The sequence below is a fragment of the Corythoichthys intestinalis genome, chromosome 16 (genome assembly GCF_030265065.1).
Source record: "Corythoichthys intestinalis isolate RoL2023-P3 chromosome 16, ASM3026506v1, whole genome shotgun sequence".
Lineage (NCBI taxonomy): Eukaryota > Metazoa > Chordata > Actinopteri > Syngnathiformes > Syngnathidae > Corythoichthys > Corythoichthys intestinalis.
The window spans coordinates 37438651-37463304 of NC_080410.1; the positions used below are offsets into that span (position 1 = coordinate 37438651).

Consider the following 24654-nt stretch of genomic DNA (forward strand, 5'->3'; position numbering starts at 1 on the left):
TTTAAAAGACTGGAAAATAAATTTGTGTATGAGAGAGGCAGGGACAAAAGCGAAACCCGGTGGTCGCGCTTTTGTGCATGTTATTTTTTTAGAGCGAGAGGGGAAGAGAGATAGTTCGTTGCTCCTTGTCATTTCGATGTCCAGCAGTAGTTTTAAGGCATTTCAATTGAAAAATATCCTGAATGTGTTGCTAAGACCCGTGTGCATCTAAAAGAGGTGAGTACACGAACCCTCTTGTACTGTTCAGCCTTTATTGTTGTTGTTTTTGAGATGTTAATAGTTAGCACCGAGCGCTAAGCTAATTAGCTAATTCGCCTAACGTGTATTTCATATGCAGAGCGTGTAAAACCTAGCCTGGTACACCAGACTCAACGCTGTTCCAGCTATTGAGTCTGGCCACCATTCCCACGGAAACAATTTCCAGGGCGGAGCAAGCCACAGCAAACAGACAGCGGAGTGGACCAATCAGCGACGGGCAGACGTGACGTTAGTAAAATGGCGACCGCAGGACGATGGACTTGCGCGCGGAAGTAAACATACGAAGAGAGCGGAGTTTATTCGACATGGCTAGCGCGAGACAGACTGTTGTCAATGACTCGTGTCGATGTGTTTTTGGTCATTTAAAACTGATTTTACCGTGGATTGGAACATATTCTCGGCTCTGCCGTTCACCATCTGTGCTGCTGAAGAGACGACTTTCGACGCGCAAGAGTGACGTTGCTCGTGAAGAACACGTCACGCAAATAAACGAATCTGATTTGTCGATTGATTTTGTACCTGCTCGAAAAGGCCGTTAATGGGATGGTTTCCAGACTATACTATCAGTGTTTGAAAAATACAGGGAGAATAGTCTGGCAGAGCCAGGCTATGTAAAACCACGATTAAGTCCAGCGGCAACACTACAAACATGCGAAATAATACAGAATTCTGTGAAAACAAACTATATTGGTAAAAACAAGTCTTATTTCTAAAGGCACTTTGTTTCCAGAAAATGTGGAATTCAGTCCACCTGTGTAAATGTTATTGTATTGTTGAGAAAAATAAGTACTCCCTTTAAAATGGTAAAAGTTTTTGCACTTTCATGTAAAAAATAAATAAATAAAAAAGCAGCTTAAGAGCAGCTTTTTGTTGTATGGGCATAATTCCATCGTTCCTGTTGAATCATTAGGATATTTTAAATGAATAATGGACATAAATTTGTTTGGCTACTGTATTAAGTAGTAATGTGCGATGCATCGATAATCGTGATAACAGTGATCATTGTCAATACCGTGATCATCGTTTAATAATCGGATCATAGCACACTTAATCGTAATTGAATCGAATCGAATCGTGGGGTGCCTAAGATTGCACACCCCTAGTGCCGCCTGCAACGCAAATCCAACAACAGCTAACCTTACTGTTTAAATTGATTGACGCTGGGCTGCTATAGGTCTGTAAATACTCCAGTAATGGCGGCTGAAGGGAATAGTTACCTTTCTCGCACGCACCATATAACTGTTTGCATTACTGTAACACACTTAATATAATCAATCAGGAAATAATATCGTTTCTCATATTTACTGTAGGACTGTTTGTATTACTCTAACACACATAATACAAAATAAATAGCAATTATACAATAGTTTAATGAAAAGAAGCAGAATAGAGGGCGTATAAGATTCACAACGCCATCTGATCACAGAAGCTCAATGTGCGTCAAGATTGACGCACCAACTCTCAGTTCTCCCGGGCACTCCAGGACAAAGAGCAGGGCGTTCTGTCCTAAAACAAGTAGCATCGGAAAACGCCCGATATCCAACTGATAACACAACTGACAAGACTCCAAGAGCCCCCTTTGATGCTGAGGGGGCAGAATCCACATCCTCGTTGCCTGGACAACAGTAACTCCCAAATCCTTCCGTCCAATCAACAAAAGACAATAATCCCACACACACCCTTCTTCTTCCTTCTTCACACCCTTCTTCCTGCCTACGGCCCGCCCCCGCAAGAGCTTTCAAAAGACTGAACATTTAGATAACAACTGTCACTTCTCGGGGACATTTCTATGCAGCCATTGTTTTGCCGACCCTGGATCCAGCATTGTCTTTCCGTCGTCTGTTTATGCCTTGTTTTTGACCGTTGTCGACGAATAAATTGTCAACCTGTTTTCGGTGAGCCTTCTTTAAACCATTCAAAATGGAGTCAGTACAAATGGTTAAGTGAACTCGTGGGATTGGCCGCTCCCGGCCGACTTGCGGGAGCGGTGCCAGCAGAACACCATTTGGTTCGGCTGTTGCTGTTTCCGCGGCTTCAAATTCCTTCACGGCCAACCGCGAGAGGGCGACGTAAAAATCTCTACTGGGATTGGTCACGACCTGCCGTATTATTCTGCGTGTTTGTCGGACAAGTGGCTGATTAAACATGAGCTGGAAAAATTCTTCAGCTGAACAGATTTTAAAGATGGCTATCCAGGCAAATTTGTTTGATACCTCAAAATGCGTCTGAGAGTGTTTGCAAGACAGCGTCAGCCAGCGTGTTGCTTCTTGCTTGCTTGTTCTTCTTTCTTACGTCATCACAAAAGTACTACAGTGGGGAGAACAAGTATTTGATACACTGCCAATTTTGCTGGATTTCCCACTTGCAAGCCATGTAGAGGTCTGTAATTTGTAGCATAAGTTCTCTTCAACTGTGAGGGACGGAATCTAATACAAAAATCCAGAAAATCAAATTGTATAATTTTCAAATAATAAATTTGTTTTTAACTGCATGAAATAAGTATTTGATATATTACCAACTAGTAAATATTTCGGGTCTTAGTTCTTTTTTAAGAACCCCTCCTGTTCTCCACTCATTACCGGAAGTAAATGCACCTGTTTGAACTTGTTACCTGTATAAAAGACACCTGTTCATATGCTCAAACAAACAAACTCCAACCTCTCTATAATGGCAAAGACCAAAGAGCAGTGTAAGGATATCAGGGATAAAATAATGGACCTGGACAAGGCTGGGATGGGCTACAGGAAAATAAGCAAGCAGCTTGGTGAGAAGGTAATAACTGTTGGAGCGATTATTACAAAATGGAAGAAGTTCAAGTTGCCGGTCAATCTGCCTCGTTCTGGGGCTCCATGCAAGATCTCACCTCGTGGGGCATCACTGATCATGAGGAAGGTGAGGGATCAGCCCAGAACTACACGGCAGGACCTGGTCAATGACCTGAAGAGAGCTGGAACCACAGTCTCGAAGAAAACCGTCGGAAACACATTACGCCGTCATGGATTAAAATCCTACAGCGCACGCAATGTCCCGCTGCTGAAGCCAGCGCATGTCCAGACACGTCTGAAGTTTGCCACTGACCATCTGGATGATCCAGAGGAGCAATGGTAGAAGGTCATGTGGTCGGATGAGACCAAAATGGAACTTTTTGGTCTAAATTCGGCTCGTCGTGTTTGGAGGAAAAAGGATGATGAGTACAACCCCAAGAATACCATCCCAACCGTGAAACATGGAGGAGGAAACATCATTTTTTGGGGCTGCTTCTCTGCCAAGGGTACAGGACGACTGCACCGTATTGAGGGGAGGATGGATGGGGCTATGTATCACCAGATCTTGGCTGACAACCTCCTTCCTTCAGTGAGAGCCCTGAAGATGGGTCGTGGCTGGGTCTTCAAGCATGACAACGACCCAAAGCACACAGCCAAGGCAACTAAAGAGTGGCTCCCTAAGAAGCATCTTAAGGTCCTGGAGTGGCCTAGCGAGTCACCAGATCTAAACCTGATAGAAAATCTATGGAGGGAGCTGAAAGTCCGTGTTGCCCGGCAGCAGCCCCGAAACCTGAAGGCTCTGGAGAAGATCTGCATGGAGGAGTGGGCTAAAATCCCTGCTGCAGTGTGTGCAAACCTTGTCAAGGACTACAGGAAACGTTTGGTATCTGTAATAGCAAACAAAGGTTTCTGTACCAAATATTAAGTTCCATTTTTGTGATGTATCAAATACTTATTTCATGCAATTAAATGCAAATTTATTATTTAAAAATCATACACCATGATTTTCTGTTTTTTTGTATTAGATTCCGTCCCTCACAGTTGAACTTATGATACAAATTACAGACCTCTACATGCTTTGCAAGTGGGAAAACCAGCAAAATCGGCAGTGTATCAAATACTTGTTCTTCACATTATTTTGTGGTAAACTTTCAGTCTTCAATACATTTGAACTGAAAACCGATCATGCATTTTTATCTTTTTTTGGCCAATAGTTTTCTGTGCCAAATTTTTCGTCACATCTCTCTTATCTTATCTCTCTCACTTAACTCATTGACTACCAATGACAGTTCTGGGCATCAAATCCATTTCAACTGAGGAGATGCTGTCGACCCCCTCGGTCAAGTTGGATTGGGCGTCTAATGCCATCAATGGCAGCCAATGAGTTAATTCTTAAAAATGAATACATTTTAAAGATCTGATCTTTTTTTTTTTTTTTTTTTTTTTACCTGAATCCAATCCTTGCAATACAAACATACTATTGCGGTTCATTAAGCAGCAAGCCTTTTATTTGTGTCACTTTCAGTGTCATTTAGACAAATTTAATACCGGACAACCTCGTGTTTTTTTGCTCTGATCGAAAGTCCGTGTTGGGAGTGCACCGATAGGAAAACGAACGGAGCGTTCCGAGCGCGTTGGGATGTAATCGGAGCAAATGAATATTAAAGCGGCGCAACTGGCATGGGCGTTAGGCGCAAACGCCAAGGAGGCCTTGAAGAATTAATGCTGCTGTTCCGCTAATTTATTCATGTCATTTGCAAGTGTGGGGCAGCTACACGCTAGCTGATTTTGAGATATATATATATATATATATATATATATATATATATATATATATATATATATATATATATATATATATATATATTTTTTAGATAAACGGCACCTTAAGCGAATTTTCACCAACTGTTCCTTTTTAGTTTCCAGAGGTGGGTAGAGTAGCCAAAAATTTTACTCAAGTAAGAGTAGCGTTACTTCAAAATAATATTACTCAAGTAAAAGTAAAAGTAGTCATCCAAAAAAATGTACTCAAGTACAGCTAAAAAAAAGTATCCAGTGAAAAGAATACTCAAGTAATAAGTAACATTTTGAGTAACTGTTTATTTTTGTTTGATTTTTTTTTTATTTTTAAACAATGGTATTATTTTGAGGCGGCCGATCGGAGCTGTCATCATCATTGAATTCCGGCAAGAGAAAAAAAAGACAGAAATAACGCATTATTTGTCCAAAGAGCATGAGTGCCCTCTAGCGGAGAAAAGATTTCCAAGTTGGAATAGTGAATAGTTCCTTCAGAGTTACTATTATGAAATTAAAAGGATCATATCTCCAGTTTTCCCTGGTCAATCAGTGCAAAATAAAAACTGGGAGAGAGGTTTAAATCCGCGCTTTCGAGTCATGTTGAGGGCAGCGCTCTCTGTCAAATACTTCATTTTTTATGGTGCTTTAAAGATGCCACATGACTGAAATAGCTGGCGCGATCATAGAATGGCAAACTTGCTTCTGATCAGTTTAATGGAGTGATGTCACAACTTTAATGGCAGACATGTCCAAAGTCCGGCCCGGAGAACAAATGCGGCCCGTGGTCAAATCTCATCCGACCCCCGGCCCCTATCTTAAAATCAATAACGTCTGGCCCGCACACAGACTTAATAAATTGGTCAGCAGTACTGCTACCAGCACTTGACGTTGCTTACACACTAAATGCTGCTCCTCAATTACCCACTAAAAGGCAGCAGCACTCTAAGCAACATTACCACGTGTGACCCTTTACTCCCAATTTTCTAAAATGGTGACAATCAACACAAAAAAAAGAACGTTGACTGCGACAGCCGACCCGTCAAGGATAGGTGGAAATTGGACTACTTTTTCACTAAAATACGCAACAACTGTCTGCCTCATTTGCAAAGAGACAGTCGCTGTTTTTAAAGAGTTCAACGTGAGGCGATATTACCAAACAAGACACGCTGACATGTATAACAAGATTACAGGGAAGATGCGTAGCGAGAAATTGAAGCAACTTGAAGCTAGTTGAATTTCACAGCAGCAGTATTTCGCAAGAGCCCGAGAGTTGAAGGAGAACGCCACAAAGGCTAGTTTTGAGATTGTTGAAATTATTAATTAAAAATAATCATAAAGCAAATGTGACACACAGAATGGCTTGCTAAAATTTGCTTAAATATATCATTCTACGTAAAGGACGTCAGCCAAGGTCGCCCCCCCCAAATTTTTACAACACCAAATCTGGCCCTCTTTGCAAAAAGTTTGGACAAACCTGCTTTATGGGCAAGTGGCCATTACTTATTATGGGTGTGACAACATTTCGTAATGGAGCTATATTGTGATGCATTGCATCCCAAAAGGTTATTGATGCGCTCAAGGCCAAGAATTGAGATATCGTTATTAAAAAGGTGTTGGTTCCTATTTTTTTTTTTTTTTTTAAAGAAACCACTAATAAGTTGCTACTAAAATCTTCCACTATGATAGTGTCTCAGTTAATGGCTGCCATTGATGGCGTTCAACGCCCAATCCATTAAGACTGGGAAAGGCAAATAATCATTTGTTCATTCGAAACGCGTTCACAGTCACTCTTTCCGATTTTCCAGGCATTTGCAGGACACTTTCTGTTCATTTTTAAGGCATTTACAGGTCACTTCCTTTTGAGTTTGAGTCACTGCCTATTTGTTTGGGAGATTCCTTGGTCACTTCCTGTCCTGTAACCTGAAATCAACAGCAACTTCCTGTCCTGTAACCTAAAATCAACAGGAAGTGACCCGTAAAATGCCCCAAAATCAACAGGAAGTGACTGAAAATCAACAGATAATATCCTGAAATGGCCCAAAATTACCTTGTTGCCTGGCAATGGCTGCCACTGACGAACATAGAAGTGGGTTAGGCCCGTTTGAAATAGGAGGAGTTCATTCGCTGCCACACTCCCAGTTCAAATGGATTTTTTTTGTTGTTGTTGTTTTGTAGAATATCCTAGAATGATTTCCTGACCAACGTAGCGATAATTGTTGTATCGCCATATCGTCAGATCGTTATCGTGAGCTTTGTATCGCAAATCGTATCGTATCGTGAGGTACCAAGAGGTTCTATGTTGGTCATATAAAAAATAATCTCATGAAGACCTGGCGTCCACATATGTGGACATTACATGTTGGATTACGTAGGTGGCCTATATGACTCAATTCTAAGTATATAATGATATACTGTGCGTTTATTCTTGAAGAAATACATAGAATTATGAACGAAAACATTTTTAATAAAGCCAAACTGAAAATAAAATACTGTACACTCTGGTTAATAACACTTTTAAACATTAATAACATTTCTTAACATTCCATTTTCTTAGTGAAAAAAACATAAAAGGATAATCATTTTAAAATAAATAAATACATAAATGAACAATTTATATTATAAATGTTTTAAAAAGGTAAAATAAGTAAGAATATGTACTGTCATTCTCTTTATTTTTAATTAATTAAATAAATACATAATTTACTCTTAAATGAGGGCCCCTTAAAGGGTTAAGCTTAATTTCTGTTCCTGTACATATCCTGTTTTTGGGATGAGATCATATTCATTTTGTCCTCTCTCTTTCATGAATATTTCAGGGCTTAGTATTTATATTCAAACGTGTACCACTTCCAGTTTATGTGTGACACATTCAATCCCACAGCAAAGTTCCTAACAGTTTTTGTACCGTAATTTTCGGACTATAAGGCGTACCTGATGATAAGCTGTCACCTACCAAATTTGAAACGGAAACAGCATTTGCTCATTGATAAACCGCACTGGACTATAAGCTGCAGTTGTCCTCACTCTATTATGGGGTATTCACACCAAAATATATTAACACTTTATTTGACTGCGGCATCACTCAACTGTCATTAGACTATATGAACCACCATTAAGCTTTAAACTAGGGCTGTCAAAATTATCGCGTTAACGCGCGGTAATTAATTCTTTAAATTAATCACGTTAAAATATTTGACGCAATTAACGCACATGGCCCGCTCAGACAGTATTCTGCCTTTTGGTAAGTTTTACAGCAAGGCTTTTTGTGCTGTCTAACAGCGAACTCTTGTGGTCGCTTTGCGACATGGTTTATTGTTTTCTTGCCAGTTCAATATGGCTGCACGACGTCTCGGGCTGACGCCTATGTTGTAATGTTGTGCTTATATGATCCTTGGACAAGATTTGTCTGTAAGTATGGTTGTTGTAAAGAATGTACATATTATGTTAGTAAGCGAAATGTTATATTTTTTGTATGAGACGCTTTTTTTTATGTTTACTGAGCCTGTATAGCGTGCTAAGCTAACGTTGTTGCTAATGCAATGCTTGTGTAATTTTTTTTTTTGTAGTTTTACGACGGTCTAAAGAGGACAATGGTTTGAGGCCATTTTATTTGTAAATCAGATGAAAAAGGAAGAAGTCTGATTATTAAGGCGTCGTTCACTAGCTGTCTAGCTTTGGAAAAAGTAGACGCTTGTGAGGACAGCATAGACAGATTTAAATGACAGTAGAGTGAAATGCCCACTACAGTCCTTATGTACCATATGTTGAATGTATATATCCATCTTGTGTCTTATCTTTCCATTCCAACAATTTATTTTACAGAATATATATATATAATTTATAGAAAAATATGGCATATTTTATAGATGGTTTGAATTGCGATTAATTGCGATTAATTAATTTTTAAGCTGTAATTAACTCGATTAAAAATTTTAATCGTTTGACAGCCCTACTTCAAACCAATTTGTTGCAAAGCTTCTGTACTTCAAGAATCTTCATTTGGCATCACTGCTCCCTTGGGAGAGACATTCAACCTCTGCTGCCACCTGCTGTTGCAACACTGTTGTTGTCAAACATGCCTCCTGGCATGCATTGCAGCGCTACAAATGTAAATATCAAAATGAATGTTCTGTGCTAATTATTCTTCAATTACTCTTCCTGTTGTTTCATTCATTGCTAATTATGGCAGTTGGTAACATTTTATTTGACAGTGGTGTCATAAAACTGTCATTAGACAATCATAATTATGACATGACACTGTCATAAGCATGAATAAATGCTTATGACAGTGTCATGTCATAATTATGACGACATAATTATGATGACAGATGTCATTTAGTGTTATCTGGCAAATTATCTCACTTTTGAATGGATGCAAAAGATCCGAGCTGGCCATAAATGGAGTTAGTGACATAATTTGCTGGATGACATTTAATGACATCTGTCATATGCATTCAGTAATGCCCATGATATTGTCATGTCACGATTATGACGGTCATATTACAGTCTTATGACACTGCTGTTAAATAAAGTGTTACCTATAAACCCAAATAAATCAACAAATAAGCCTCACTGGACTAGAAACCGCAGGCTTATAGTCCAAAAATTACGGTACATAAAAGCATACATATACTGTATGAAATCAATCATTCATTTTGTCCATAAAGATTTCAGGGCAATGTATTTGAAATTCTTCCTGCTTGTGCACGACATATTAATGTCTCATAACTGTATCTCCTGTAAATACTATTAGGATACTTTAAGCTCAGTTTGTGGAGCAGCCTTTATAAATTTTTAGGGTTTTCAAGGCAATGTATTAGGTCTTGCCCATCTACAAGTTCCTGTTCAATCCCACTTGAAATCCTGCCCGACCGTTTCAAAGAATTTGACGTTAAAGGGTCTATAAAACTCCTGCAGCTGCTCGATGACTTCCCGTTCTATTTGCACATGAGTCCTGCCCTTAGACTTCCCTAAGCAGCGAGGCTGCCCGCTGCTTTCCGGCTTCTTCAGACACGGGAAGCCCTTGGTCCTGTTGAAGTAAAAGTGCTTATCTGAGATGATCCGCTTGAGTCCCAGGAAGTCCTGAATGCGGCCCATCTCGCCAGCTGGGTCCGTGATGAGCCGCTCGCCGCTCACAAAGTGCATCTGCGATAGGCGGAAGTAGCGCAGCCAGTTCTCCAGGTGCAGAATGTACATACCGATGCGGATGGCGTTCCACGAGGTGTCCACTACGCCCAGACTTCTGTTCTTGAAGGCCAGCTCCTCAAAGGTGGGGATGTCGGGCTTCTTCGACAAAGTCTGCGTATAGTCCGAGATGGCCCGGGTGACGGGGTTGCGTACCACGACGATTAGCTTGATCTGTTGGGACATACTGGAGATCCGGCGTGGTGCCTCTCTGGTGACAAAGTAGCTTGGGGTCTTCTCCAGCGTGATCTGACCCTCCAGTGTTCGTGGCATGAGGCCCCTTGAGGGGAAATGACAAAGAACAGAAGTTATTGATTAACTCATTTGCTCCCAAAAACGTATATATACATTCTATTTTTAATTGTTTCAGTGTCCCAAAGACGTTGTTATACGACTTTTATGTTTTTTTTTTCACAGGAGACATCTCTAGGTTCTAAAGCAAGTTAGCTCTAAAGCACAATGCTGAAAATCCATTTTAAAGCAATAAAACTGGCCACTGGAGGGAAGTAGCGCATTTGGTAAGACCCGCAACCCGATTCAATGGAACAAATGGCTGGGCCGCACGGCCGGGGTGCTGGCGGAAGACGACTGAATGGACGTCCAGGATGCCAGGCGCTGGACGACCGAGCAGAATGACCAGTGCAGCGGACAATGCTGTTGAGTCCCTGCTGCTCACCGAGCAGAGCCCGCGCCGCCGTGCTAGGCCGCTCGCGTCCCCTGCACCCTCCAGTGTCCCACGACTCAGCTGGAAAAGCGCACGGCCAAACCAGTTCCCCCCTAGGAACACGAGTTCTCCAGGCGAACGCCGCCACCAGGCAGTGGTCCCCACAAAAGAAAGACTAAAAGAATCCATCTTGATGAGAGGCGGCGATGAGGGAAAAGTTTACCCCGGCTGTCACGGCCACAACAGCGTCATCTCTCAGTTCAATAGTTTAGTTATGTGTAAATAAATTGTTACTTTGCTATCAAAAGCTCTATTTGTCTTGTTGTTTATGTTATTTTGTAGAAGGAAAACATTATTCAGATGTTTGGGAAGTCACAAAGCAAAAAATAGCTGTGTTAAAGTCAAAGTTATGTTTGAAATGTATGCTTTTACAAAAAGCTCAATTTTTTCATCAGAAATTCGAAAATTGCTCAACTAAGCTATTTTCTAATGCTGATTTCTAAAGAATGGAAAAAGATATGAACTAACTTTTTTTTCCTGCTGAAAGAAGAGAGTTTAATCTTTCTTTTGGTGGGACCCATGTTTATATAGCAATAGAAAATAATTTTCTGTGGGCCTTACAAAATCAGTCAAAATCCAGTAAAACGGCCGAGAGCGAAGGGGGTTGGACCGGTGAAAATGGCTGGGAGTGAATGAGTTAACACTAGAAAACCCAGCAGAGGCCGACTCGGCCTTTCTCAGGACAAATACTCCTAATATTCCCAAGCAATGGCCGAATTGGCCTCTCCTCCGGAAAAACCCAGAGTTGGCCAAAATGACCCAAGTGCTTTTGAATTAGTAAGTCGTTGTCTGACAGGCAGCAACCATTCATATGTAAATGCAACCACTAGACATAAATTGTGCTAGTATGCGGCTCAAACGGAAGGGAACACACCACGACTTTACTATTCATGTGATAGTTTGTGTCAGTTCATGTAAAGCTACATTTATTTATGGAAAACTGAAAAAAAATGGCCCAAATGTGTACATTGTTTTGAAAAAAACATGTTTTAGAACTACAATTTTGATGTAAAGCAGGAGTTGTGTCTATAGTTTAGAAGGACTGAATCAGGGGCATGGATGATGAATTTAAAATACACATTTGAGCCATTTTTTTCTGTTTTTGTGTGGAGTATAGAAGAAGTGAGTTTAAAAAAAGGTGTAAAAAGTGTAAAACTCCATAAGTAATTATAGCTTGACTTGAAATGACACAAACTATCACATGAACAGTTCAACCGCTGTGTGTTCTCCGTTTGGGCCGCATACCAACACAATGTATGTCTAGTGGTTGCATTTCTATATGAACGGCTGTTGTCTGTGGGACAGCGACTTACCAATTCAAAAGCACTTGAATGATTTTGGCCACTTCTGGATTTTCCCGGGTAAAGGCCATATCGGCCTCGCTTGGGACTATTTAGGAGTACCAGAGTTCTCTGGGACTTCTAGTGTTAAAGTAGGAGGCCCTGGGTTTAATTCGCAATTCGTCATTCGCAGATTTACCTATCACTTCCAAAGTCAGAGTACAACCTGTGATCATCGTAAAAGTAATGCGTCTACAACCTGCACAAGAAAGTGTCATAGCATTGTTTTGCCATTTCTCACAGCACTGTGCTTCAGTGTGTGGATGATTAAAGATGACATTTGTTCATTATGAGTGTGGCCAAGCTTCGATTAAAAGCTAACCTTTCAAACTCCAGCCATAGGTTACCTCTAAAGTCTCACAGCTATCGATCCGCTTTGCTTTATTCATCGCGAGTCGTCGGGGGCGCCGGAACCTTGGAGGCCGGAGAGCAAACTTAATCTTTCATGAGAATGCCACCTTTTCCCCCGGCAAACGGCAACTCGTGGGCCTTTTTCACAGGTGTGCATACTCTTGCGGTGACGAATGGAACCGGAGTATGGAAGGTGTCTGCTGCAAGCTGTCAAATTGCACAAAAATGGGCTGACAGTGTGAAAGGTCGCAGATGGTGTCTTAAAATAGTGCAACTGACACCTAAGAAGCACACATTACCGTATGGTACTTCACTATCTGCATTTTGTGACTTCACAGTATGACACCAGACTAATGAAGTGCATTACAAGAATAGCAATTAGAATAAGGGAAAAGTCCTATGCAAAGGAAAAAAAAAACTAAACATATCCATCAATCCTCGTGCTACCAACAATCCCAAATCCTGTAGGGGGTAGTAATCAGCGTTGTCACTAACATGTTACTAAGTAATGCGTTATTGTAATCTGAATTCCTTCTTTCAGTAAAGAGCAGTCTAAGGCGTTCATTTTTCCAAACTAGTAATCTGATTACTGTATTGGCCCGAATATAAGACGGCCTTGATTATAAAACGACCCCCTCTTTTTCAAGACTCAAGTTTGAAAAAAGACTTTTTGAACACAAAATTATTTTTTATACAGAAAATAATGACAGTACATCTGAAACAAATGTATCATTAAGGATCATTATCAGGCTCCTGCAGAGCTTGCTGATGAGCTGATCATTTGATTCAGGTGTGTTCATGGAGGGAGACATGGAAAACAAGCTGGATAGGGGCTCTCGAGGACCGGACTTGGGCAAGAAATCAACTGTGGGAGCAATTATTTGAAAATGGAAGACATACAAGACCACTGATAATCTCCCTCGATATGGGGCCCCATGCAAGATTTCACCCCGTGGCTTCAAAATGATAACAAGAACGGTGAGCAAAAATCCCAGAACCACACGGGGGGACCTAGTGAATGACATACAGAGAGCTGGGACCACAGTAACAAAGTAACACAATGTGCAGCCAGGGACTCAAATCCTGCACTGCAAGACGTGTCCCCCTGCTGAAGCCAGTACACATCCAGGCCCGTCTGCAGTTCGCTAGAGAGCATTTGGATGATCCAGAAGAGGACTGGGAGAATGTGTTATGGTCAGATGAAACCAAAATAGAACTTTTTTGTAGAAAAACAGGTTCTCGTGTTTGGAGGGGAAAGAATACTGAATTGCATCCGAAGAACACCATACCCATTGTGAAGCATGGGCATGGAAACATCATGCCGAAGAACATTATACCCACTGTGAAGCATGGGCGTGGAAACATCATGCTTTGGGGCTGTTTTTCTGCAAAAGGACCAGGATGACTGATCTGTGTAAAGGAAAGAATGAATGGGGCCATGTATCGAGAGATTTTGAGTGAAAATCTCCTTCCATCAGGAAGGGCATTGAAAATGAGACGTGGCTGGGTCTTTCAGCATGACAATGATCTCAAACACACAGCCAGGGCAACAAAGGAGTGGCTTTGTAAGAAGCATTTCAAGGTCCTGGAGTGGCCTAGCCAGTCTCCAGATCTCAACCCCATAGAAAATATGTGGAGGGAGTTGAAAGTCCGTGTTGCCCAATGACAGCCCCAAAACATCACTGCTCTAGAGGAGATCTGCATGGAGGAATGGGGCAAAATACCAGCAACAGTGTGTGAAAAGCTTGTGAAGAGTTACATAAAACGTTTGGCCTCCGTTATTGCCAACAAAGGGTACCTAACAAAGTATTGAGATGAACTTTTGGTATTGACCAAATACTTATTTTCCACCATGATTTGCAAATAAATTCTTTAAAAATCAAACAATGTGATTTTCTGTTTTTTTTTTCCCACATTCTAATGATGTCCTGATCCGATATTTGGATCGGATTGGACGCCGATATGGGCAAAAAAATGTGCATCGGTATCGGATCGGCCAACACGGAAAAATTCCGATCCAGACTTCCCATCAAGTTTTTTTGAAAGTCCGGTCCGGGTTTTCCAGCGCACCGATTTACATAATCCATTCCAGTTTTTGCCCTCGGTTTCCTTAAAATCCGGTCCGCATTTTATGGCACACCTTCAATACACTACGTTACCGTCTCCCAATTTACCGAGAGACTATTGGTAAAAATGTCAGCTATGTGGGATCAATTTACCTTAAAGGACGACAAAGACGAAGAGGCAACACATGCCACAATAAAGTCAAGTGTGGTGGTAAAGCTGTAAGAAGTTTTAATAAAACCAACCATATCAAGCATTCAGCAAAATACCACCACAAACAATATGAGGAGTCTGTTAAGAAAACCGAAGACAAAAAGAAAGGTCCTACGCAACTAACACTGGCAGAAACTTTTGCTATGCGTGACAAACTGGCACTCGACAGTCCCAAAGCCCAGGGCATAACAAGAGTCATTGCCGAAGAATTCACTCTGGATAATGAGCCATTATCTCTTGTGAGTAAAGACGCACCATCCAACACTTAGAACCACGGTACAACATGCCCAGCCGTCATTACATCCTTGAGCGATTCGGCCGTGGAAGATTCGAGAATGATTCACAAACATCCAAATTCCGATTCTTGAAATATGTCACGTAAAGCGGAACTAATACACAGCGCGGTCTTCGGGACGCAATGAGAAATGGACCGCATTGCGTCCCGAGAGTAAACATCATGCTTGTCATAGACCCGGGTAATGCCAATGCTCGACTCACGGCTTTAGCTCAACTCATGCCGCTGGATAAAAACACAAGAATACCTGACTGCTGCTGACAGCTGCTACAAACCACGTCAACATCGTTTTACTGCAGATAATAGATATCATATGTATATAGAATTAGATGCAAAATGACAGACTTGACGGCGTTAGCAACATTGAACTATGGAAAACTAGATGCGTTAGTAAACAGCCGCCATCTTAAAGCAGGAGACTTCCCTCGTAGGCTGTTGTGAGCCTTCCAAGCGAACCTAATTAACTTTTCAGCTACAATACTCCTAAATCGACAAAATCTTGACTTGAATCTATCTTCAAAACAGTTTTAAAACTTTCACATGTCGAAAGTAGACAGAAAGGAAATTATGGAATAATGGGAGCAATTTTAACAACTTTAACAGTTGATTCGCAAAATTAAATGAATTGAATGTAGTTTAAAGCTGCTTATACAGAATGGGGACTTGAGTATTTTATTTACTGTTTTAAATGTTAACTTGATACTGAAATAGTCGTTTATTTAAACCTGAGAGGCTTTTTATACAATTACTGTAACTAATGCACGAAACATTAAAAGCATCTAATAGCTTGGGGGGGTTTGGGGAATTTTCCACTGATGTTGTGTGTTTTGCTTTTTTAAGACAGTTTACAATATTATTTGCACGTTTTACTGACTGACTATGCCATTTCTGTTTGTTATTTATACTGTTTTGTGTTTGTCACTGAATAAACAGGTTGCTTGTTACCAGTCGTTGTGTGTTATTCAAACTCACCTAATTCAGCTGGCTAGTTGTTATCAAGAGTACTAAAACCCTTTTCAACATGAGTCTGACAACTAAGTAAGGAGGCTGAATAACTTTAAACTTTAACACATGCTCAGATAGGACGGTATCGGTATCGGCCAGTATCGGTATCGGATCGGAAGTGCAAAACGATATTGGTATCGGATCGGAAGTGCAAAAACCTGGATCGGGACATCCGTAGTATGTAGTGTATGTAAATCTAATGTTGGTAGATTGTTTTCTTCTTGGAGATGAGATAGGTGTGAAAGGCGTTCCGGCTCCAAAACTCATGCCGGAACGCCGTTCCGGCCTACTTTCACCCCTGGATTTTTCTAAGTGTAAAGTAACAAAAACTCAATTCGACAGAAACTCCACATGTCCTAAGAAGAATCACATATCCAGTAAAAGTCCTACATCTTTATCTTCTAATTACTCACACACCTACACACCGAGTTGGTGGAGAATTAAAGTTTAAGTCAAGATGCATTAGGAGTCTCCGCAGTGACATTTTAATGACCGGGGAAAAAAAGACCACGAGCGAGGCGAAGACAATGCGCTCGATTCTCTTAACGCAGTGACTGTGCTGCTGCTGTAATTGCAAACAGTGTACTCACCTGCTTGACAACTTTAATTAGTTGTAAATAGTTAATAAGATATACAGTTGTGCATCCAGCATTTTCAATATTTAATAGTTTCCAATGAGTTAGCCATTAGTTGGTGGAGGCTGTTAAAAGTAACATTATTATTTAATTCTGCATTATCTATTCACTATGTGCATCGCATTTAATGAGCAGTGGACAATCTATTAGAAAAGACAGCTTGTTTATCGGACGCCATCCTGGACACCTCGTTAAATGCACAAGCTAATGACTTCAAATACACAAATTCAGCTCTTATATTGGATCTCATTAGGTTTTGCAAGTACACTAATAATCTTTTTGACCCTGAGAGTTCTTGTTTTGAAAAAGAATGCAGTATTGGCTGCATTATTCTGTTGAATATTATAATCAAAATTCTGCGAAGGCTTCCATTTTGGGATTCAGGAGGAGTCTTATCTGCTTCTTCAATACAGACAGAGCTGGAGCTCACCTGAGCCGATACACACAGAAAGACCCTGGAGCTCAGCGGCTGACAGTGAAAACCTGCAAACATTCACATCAATGGGAAATTTCTCGTCTTTGATTAGCCTACAGTTGTGGTCAAAAGTTTACATACACTTGTGAAGAACATAATGTCATGGCTCTCTTGAGTTTCCAGTTATTTCTACAAATCCAATTTTTCTCCGATAGAGTGATTGGAACAGATACTTCTTTGTCACAAAAAACATTCATGAAGTTTGGTTCTTTTATGACTTTATTATGGGTTAACAGAAAAAGTGATCAAATCTGCTGGGTCAAAAATATACATACAGCAACACGAATTAGCAATTTTGGCGAATCATTGACTTGAACAAGTCAGGAAAGTCACTTGGAGCCATTTCAAAGCAGCTGCAGGTCCCCAAAGCAGCTGCAGGTCCCAAGAGCAACAGTGCAAACAATTGTTTGTAAGTATAAAGTGCATGGCACTGTTTTGTCACTGCCACGATCAGGAAGAAAACGCAAGCTATCACCTGCTGCTGAGAGAAAATTGGTCAGGAGGGTGAAGATTCACCCGAGAATCACCAAAAAGCAGATCTGCCAAGAATTAGAAGCTGCTGCAACACAGGTGTCAGTGTCCACAGTCAAGCGTGTTTTGCATCTCCATGGACAGAGCCTGCCGTGCAAGAAGGAAGCCCTTGCTCCAAAAGCGGCACCTTAAGGCTCGACTGAAGTTTGCTGCTGATCACATGGACAAAGATAAGACCTTCTGGAGTTCTGTGGTCAGACGAAACAAAAATCGAGCTGTTTGGCCACAATGCCCAGCAATATGTTTGGAGGAGAAAAGGTGAGGCCTTTAACCCCAAGTACACCATGCTTACCGTCAAGCATGGTGGTGGTAGTATTATGCTGTGGGGCTGTTTTGCTGCCAATGGAACTGGTGCTTTAACAATGAAGAAGGAGGATTACCTTCAAATTGTTCAAGATAACCTAACGTCATCAGCCCGAAGATTGGGTCTTGGGCGCAGTTGGGTGTTCCAACAGGACAATGACCCCAAACACACATCAAAAGTGGTAATTAAGGTTTTCGAATGGCCTTCCCAAAGTCCTGACTTAAACCCCATTGAGAACTTGTGGACAATGCTGAAGAAACAAGTCCATGTCAGAAAGCCATCAAATTTAACTGAACTGCACCAATTCTGTCAAGAGGAGTGGTCAAAGATTCAACCAGAAGCTTGCCAGAAGCTTGTGGATGGCTACCAAAAGCGCCTAATTCAAGTGAAAATGGCCAAGGGACATGTTACCAAATATTAGCGCTGCTGTATGTATATTTTTGACCCAGGAGATTTGATCACTTTTTTCTGTTCACCCATAATAAAGTCATAAAAGAACCAAACTTCATGAATGTTTTTTGTGACAAAGAAGTATCTGTTCCAATCACTCTATCAGAGAAAAATCAGAGTTGTAGAAATAACTGGAAACTCAAGAGAGCCAATACATTATGTTCTTCACAAGTGTATGTAAACTTTTGACCACAACTGTACACAATAACTTGCATGTTATTTTTAATAGGGGTGCACGATATCCATTTTTTTGAAACCGGTATCGATAACTTCCTGCTCCTCAAAGCCGATACCGATAACCGATAATAAATATATAATTTTTTAAATGTAAATGTAAATAAACCACAAGGCTCGGTGTTTTCTTTCTTTTTTGGGAAGACACTCATCTTAATATTGTGAAAGTACAACAGAAAAATACACATATTCAATGCTCAATATACAGCAAACTGCACTTATATACACAACTATTATATGTAGAGCATAGCACACTACCTTGAGCTACTAAAGCATTGGCTGGCTTCTATAACACAACTTATGAAGTTCTGTACATATGACCCTTCACCACAGAAGTAAACATATATTGCACATCCATATGTTATAATAAACATAAAATACTTACATATATTTCCGAGGCGGAAACGTAACAGAAAGCATTCACGACTGTCAATGCTACCGCTAGACACCGCACTGTGTAAGTGATTGAACCACACTACTGTAACAAAAAATAGATGCAGTGAATTATTCTGACCAGCAGGTGGGAGCAACGCCCCGCAAATGGTCAACTGATTTCCCATACTAGTGTGAAAACTGTAAAGCCCGAACAGTACATATTATAAATGTTATTGGATTTATCGGGATGACGTCATAATTCCTATTATCGGACCGATAATTATCGGACCAATAATTATCGTGCACCAGTAATTTTTAACTGTAGAACAAAATCTATAATGAGAGTACATGTGTCCCAAAGCAATCCAACAGTGGTCTAATTTTACCAAACTGTCCCTGACCGCGCACCACGGCCAAGTTTTACAATTTGTTAGTAAAACTCTCAGCAAGGAGGCGCAAACAACAACAACAGCACCTTTCTAGCAGGCTCCTTCTGAGGTACTTGGGGTCAGGAGCGGAACACATGGCGCCCGCTGCTCCCTCACTTAATGAGCGCTCACTACTGAAGCGACCTCCGAGAGCACCCGCTAGCTGTGTCGCTCTGCGATTTATCTAGCTGCTGTGGAGCGCCAGGTCCCGGGGTTCACTCTTGCTTCCCTTAGGGAAGCAGATACATCGTTATAGAGGAAGACGACACCCATGTCTTTTAATTCAAAGTAGCAAGGAATGCCCATTATGCTGTGATACTTCCACACTGTGCATATCCGCTGGGATAACAAGTGACTCACACCACGACAAAAATGTTGACTGCTTTTTTTTTTTTTTTGCCCTAATGAGTAAACAAATTATTTAGACAACAGTTTTAAGACATCGAGTTAACCACCTTTTCCCACCTGTGTCCATGGTACATCTGCTCATGACAGCATTGCTTAAACAACAAACTCAACATGTCGTACTAGTCCTTTGGGGTTGAGAGTTTGCAAAGACTGATAAAGAATAAGAACAAAAAACAGTTTAGATACAGTCTGTTGATCAGCACCAGAGGTGGGTAGAGTAGCCAAAAACTTTACTCAAGTAAGAGTACCGTTACATCAAAATAATATTACTCAAGTAAGAGTGAAAGTAGTCATCCAAAAAATGTACTCAAGTACAGGTCAAAAAGTATCCAGTGAAAAGAATACTCAAGTATTAAGTAACATTTTGAGTAACTGCTTATTTTTGTTTGATTCCCCCCCTCTCTGCACAGTTATCAATATGAACTATGTTATAATTAGGGCTGTCAAAATTATCACGTTAACGGGCGGTAATTAATTTTTTTGATTAATCACGTTAAAATATTTGACGCATTTAACGCACATGCCCCGCTCAAACAAATTATAATGACAGCACAGTGTCATGTCCATTTGTTATTTGTGTTTTTTGGTGTTTTGTCGCCCTCTGCTGGTGCTTGGGTGTGACTGATTTTATAGGTTTCAGCACCATGAGCATTGTGTAATTATTGACATCAACAATGGCGAGCTACTAGTTTATTTTTTGTTTGAAAATTTTACAAATTTTATTAAAACGAAAACATTAAGAGGGGTTTTGATAAAACATTTCTATAACTTGCACTAACATTTATCTTTTACGAACTACAAGTCTTTCTATAGATGGATTGCTTTAACAGAATGTTAATAATGTTAATTCCATCTTGTTGATTTATTGTTATAATAAACAAATACAGTACTTATGTACAGTATCCGTATGTATATTATGTATTATTATGTATGTTATGTATATATCCGTCTTGTCTTATCTTTCCATTCCAACAATAATTTACAGAAAAATGCGGCATATTTTATAGATAGTTTGAATTGCGATTAATTACGATTAATTAATTTTTAAGCTGTGATTAACTTGATTTAAAATTTTAATAGTTTGACAGCCCTAGTTATAATGTTACTGTACAATAACCCATTACAAAACCACATTAGGCCAAAGAAATTAACAAAAAAAAAATCATTAAAGAGAGAAAAACAAAACAGTAACGAAGCATTATTCGTCCAAAGAGCATGAGTGCCCTGCCCTCTAGTGGAGAAAATAGTTCCTAGTTTAAATAGTGAATACTGTAGTTCCTTCATAGTTACTAATATGAAATTAAAAGGATCATATCTCCGGTTTTCCGTGGTCAATCGGTGACAAATAAAAACTGGGAGATCCGCGCTTTCGATTCATGTTGAGGGCAGCGCTCTATGTCAAAAACATTTGTTATGGTGTTTTAAAGACGTGTGAATTTCAGTGGCGTTACCGGGGGGGGGGCGGCGGCGGCAAGGGTGGGCAGTGCCCACCCACGGACACGCTCTTCCCACTCAAAGAAACCTGGATGTAGTACTAACGTCAGTCTGGGCACCGCGTATGGTATCCCATTCATATAGTACTGATGTGTTCTAAATTTTAACCTTTGCGTAACTTGTTCCCTCCTCTTTCACCTTAAAAAAAAAAGAAAAAAAAGAATTAAGATGTTGGTTTTGTTCCTAGGGGGCGCTACACACATTTACGCATATATATATATATTTTTTATTATTATTATTTTTTTACATTTTATCAACGTTTTCACCAGTGTTCACCTGGTTGTTGAGTTAGGTGAGTTTTGAAGCATTCTGAGGGGGTCAAAGTAGGGCTCAAAGCGTCGGCGGGACAAAGAATGACTGCTAGGGGGCGCTACATAGTGTATTTGATATTTTGTTTTTACACGGTATCAAAGATTGCACCTGCCTGCCGATTTTGGTGCAGCATTGAATTGAATTTGAAGCATTCTAAGGGGGTCAAAAATCGAGCTCAAAGGGGCTGCGGAACAAAGAATAACTATAATAATAATAATAATAATAACAAAACCGAGGAACCACAATAGGTTACTTAAAAAAACATTGTCACCTGCATGTCGATACTTTTCTGTTATGGATGTGTTCTAAGTCAAATAAAATCAAATCAACTTTTATCTGTTTCAACCAAATCACGACAACAGTTATCTCAAGGAGAAAACAAAACATCTTTTAAGGTGCAGTAGCCCTACGCTGGATTTCAACCTACTTGAGCATTGTAGGTTTTATTTTATTTTATTTTTTTGCCCCCCCAGGTAAGACTAATATTCCACCCACACCTGGTATCCTGGTAACGCCACTGCGTGTGATTGAACAGGCTTGCATAATCATAGCTTGCATAGCAAACTTGTGTCTGATTTGTGTATTGGAGTCATGTGATTATTGTTACGACATCTCATTGGTGACATTAGTAGCGCTGCTCTTGGCAATAGCATTGCTAGCAAAAAGAAAAAAAAATCTAATATGTAGAATAATGAGGAAAAATGTAACGACTTTTGGTCACAAATCTACTCAAGTAAAAGTAAAAAGTATGGCCAAGTAAAACTACTCTTAGAAGTAAATTTTTCTCTAAATGTTAGTTAAGTAAATGTAACGGAGTACATGTAACCCGTTACTAACCACCTCTGATCAGCACGAGTAAAAGGTCATCTTTGACTCATCCCCTTGCTAACAATCGATGAACTCAAAATGAGCACAAGTGAGGAGCGTTATGAGACAAGAGACGCAAAAGGATTTTGGGAGGGATAAACTCACGCGGAGGTTGTTACAAATTAAACCAACTCATCGGAGCGAAACAAGGATTCATCTTAACAACCTCTCTGTAAAGGACTCATTTCTTTTTTTTTACTGCAATTAATCAAACATTGCTACCATAAGCCATTCACAAAGAATGAAAAGTGTCTAGTATGCTATCAAATTTAGTAGCAATTGGTTAAAATAGCTTGATCAAATTAGTCATTGAAGGACACCCATTAATAAAATCAAATTGGCCACTTCCTACCATACCTGCAGATTGCCTTCAACTTTTTAATGAAGATTTGGTAAGACGTTTTTTGTTTGTCAGCTAGGGCTGCATCTATCGATTAGTTAGTTCAAATAATCAGATTACAACTATTTAATACGTTGTAGAATACATTTTAAGATATGTAAAACAAATAAGTGATTGTGCTTGCAATAATATTTATTTTGGCTTGCTAAAATTACACTTTCAAAAGAGCGTTAGATACGAATACAAAATGAAATTCCAAATTTGTTTGCATACTATCCTCATTAAAATATGAAAACCTATACATGTTTGGGTGGTTTTAGTTAAAGCAGACACTGTTTTTTTGTGTGTGATTTTGACAAAGAATAGATCACATTTGATGGTGATTTAATGCAGAAATGTGAGAAATTCCAAAAGCTTCAGATTCTTTTTCATACCACTGTGCTATACTGTTCTGATGTTTTATTTTTAACAACAAAAAAATCTACCAAAAAAATCCCCCTCCCCTACACCAGGGGGTGCTACAGCACCCTCAGCACCACTATTCCCGTGCCACTGCTAAACACCGATTCTTATTTTTCTTAACAATTGGTTGCTTAAACGTTCAGTTACAAACAAAACTGTTTGCCGTTTACCGTTTGCATTTTTATGCAATCTCTTCTAATTGTAGTTGATAAATTAATAGGTCAATAACGGTTTTGCCCACGCTACAAATCAAAATGAAATCTGCGTCTGCTTACTCTGCTATGTTTTTTGCTACGACAACAAAAGCACATGAACAGATTGTACTTGTACTCTTTACTCAAACATCATGTATACAGATCAAATCCTATTCACTTAATACGACTGATTCCAATCAGACTGAGGAAAACTACCCATGTAAACGTGTCCAATAGGACAAAATGTAAGAGAAAACTGGTCTTTGAATGACACAGCTGCAAAATATGTTCTGCCTTTCTAATCAGGCACAACAGCAGTTTTTTCAACACTAACACTGATAAATGCCGGTGACTGTAAACAGGGCTGTTCACGCAAATTGTCCTTAAAATTGTTTTGTGTTTCATCAAACTAGAAAGAATGGCCTTTGTCTCTTTCTGGACAACAACTATTTGTCTTTGTAAGTAATAATAATTATGCCTATTAAACAATATCCAGCCCTGCAGCCCCGAAAGTCAAAGCTACACTGTTTTTTGAGAGCTTCGTCTAAATCAGTGGTTCTTAACCAGGGTTCGAGCGGGTGGGTGAGTCAGACTCTAAGGGGTTCGGTGAAGGTTAAGACACACAAGGCCCTATTTTTGGACTCTGACTAAATCTAGGTAAAGTGGCGTTTTAGACCAGGTTTTGGACTAGTTAGTCCCCAATTGACAGGCTTTTTTCCAATTCTTTCAACTGCTAGTCCGAGAGAAACTGGTTTGCTCAGTGGAGGTTGACTCTCACTTGGTATGAGGATGTACAACAGACCTACGGGTAACGTGCACTACGTTTATATTAAAAAACAACATTTGCATCACATTTTACGCCATGAATAGAGCATGGGAGACATGAATGTGATAGAATGAGAATGTCGACATGAAACAAAAATAGAAAGTGTGAAATGAATCAAGTTTAATTTCATTTTCCAATGTGAAAAGCAAATCAAAAGCAAAATTATTTGTTGTAAATTCACACTGTTTATTGGATTTGTAGAAGATTCGTTGTTTATTTTTTTCTTTCTTTTTTTCTTATCTCTTTTTTCTTTTTCTCTTGCGAACAGGAAGGGGTAATGGGGGAAAAGAAGAAAAGGAACACAAGAGAAGAAAGAAAAGAAA

General features: G+C 39.9%; 1 protein-coding gene across 1 annotated transcript in view; it reads right to left on the reverse strand.

The window, feature by feature from the left end:
- Positions 1-4990: 4990 nt before the first annotated feature.
- The window catches only part of hs3st2 (heparan sulfate (glucosamine) 3-O-sulfotransferase 2), a 50113-nt gene continuing 30449 nt past the window's right edge, over positions 4991-24654 (reverse strand). The window contains exon 2 of the mRNA XM_057860726.1: positions 4991-10284. Coding sequence (XP_057716709.1) covers positions 9666-10284 — 619 coding nt within the window. The 3' untranslated portion in view covers positions 4991-9665. The remainder of the gene's footprint in view (positions 10285-24654) is intronic.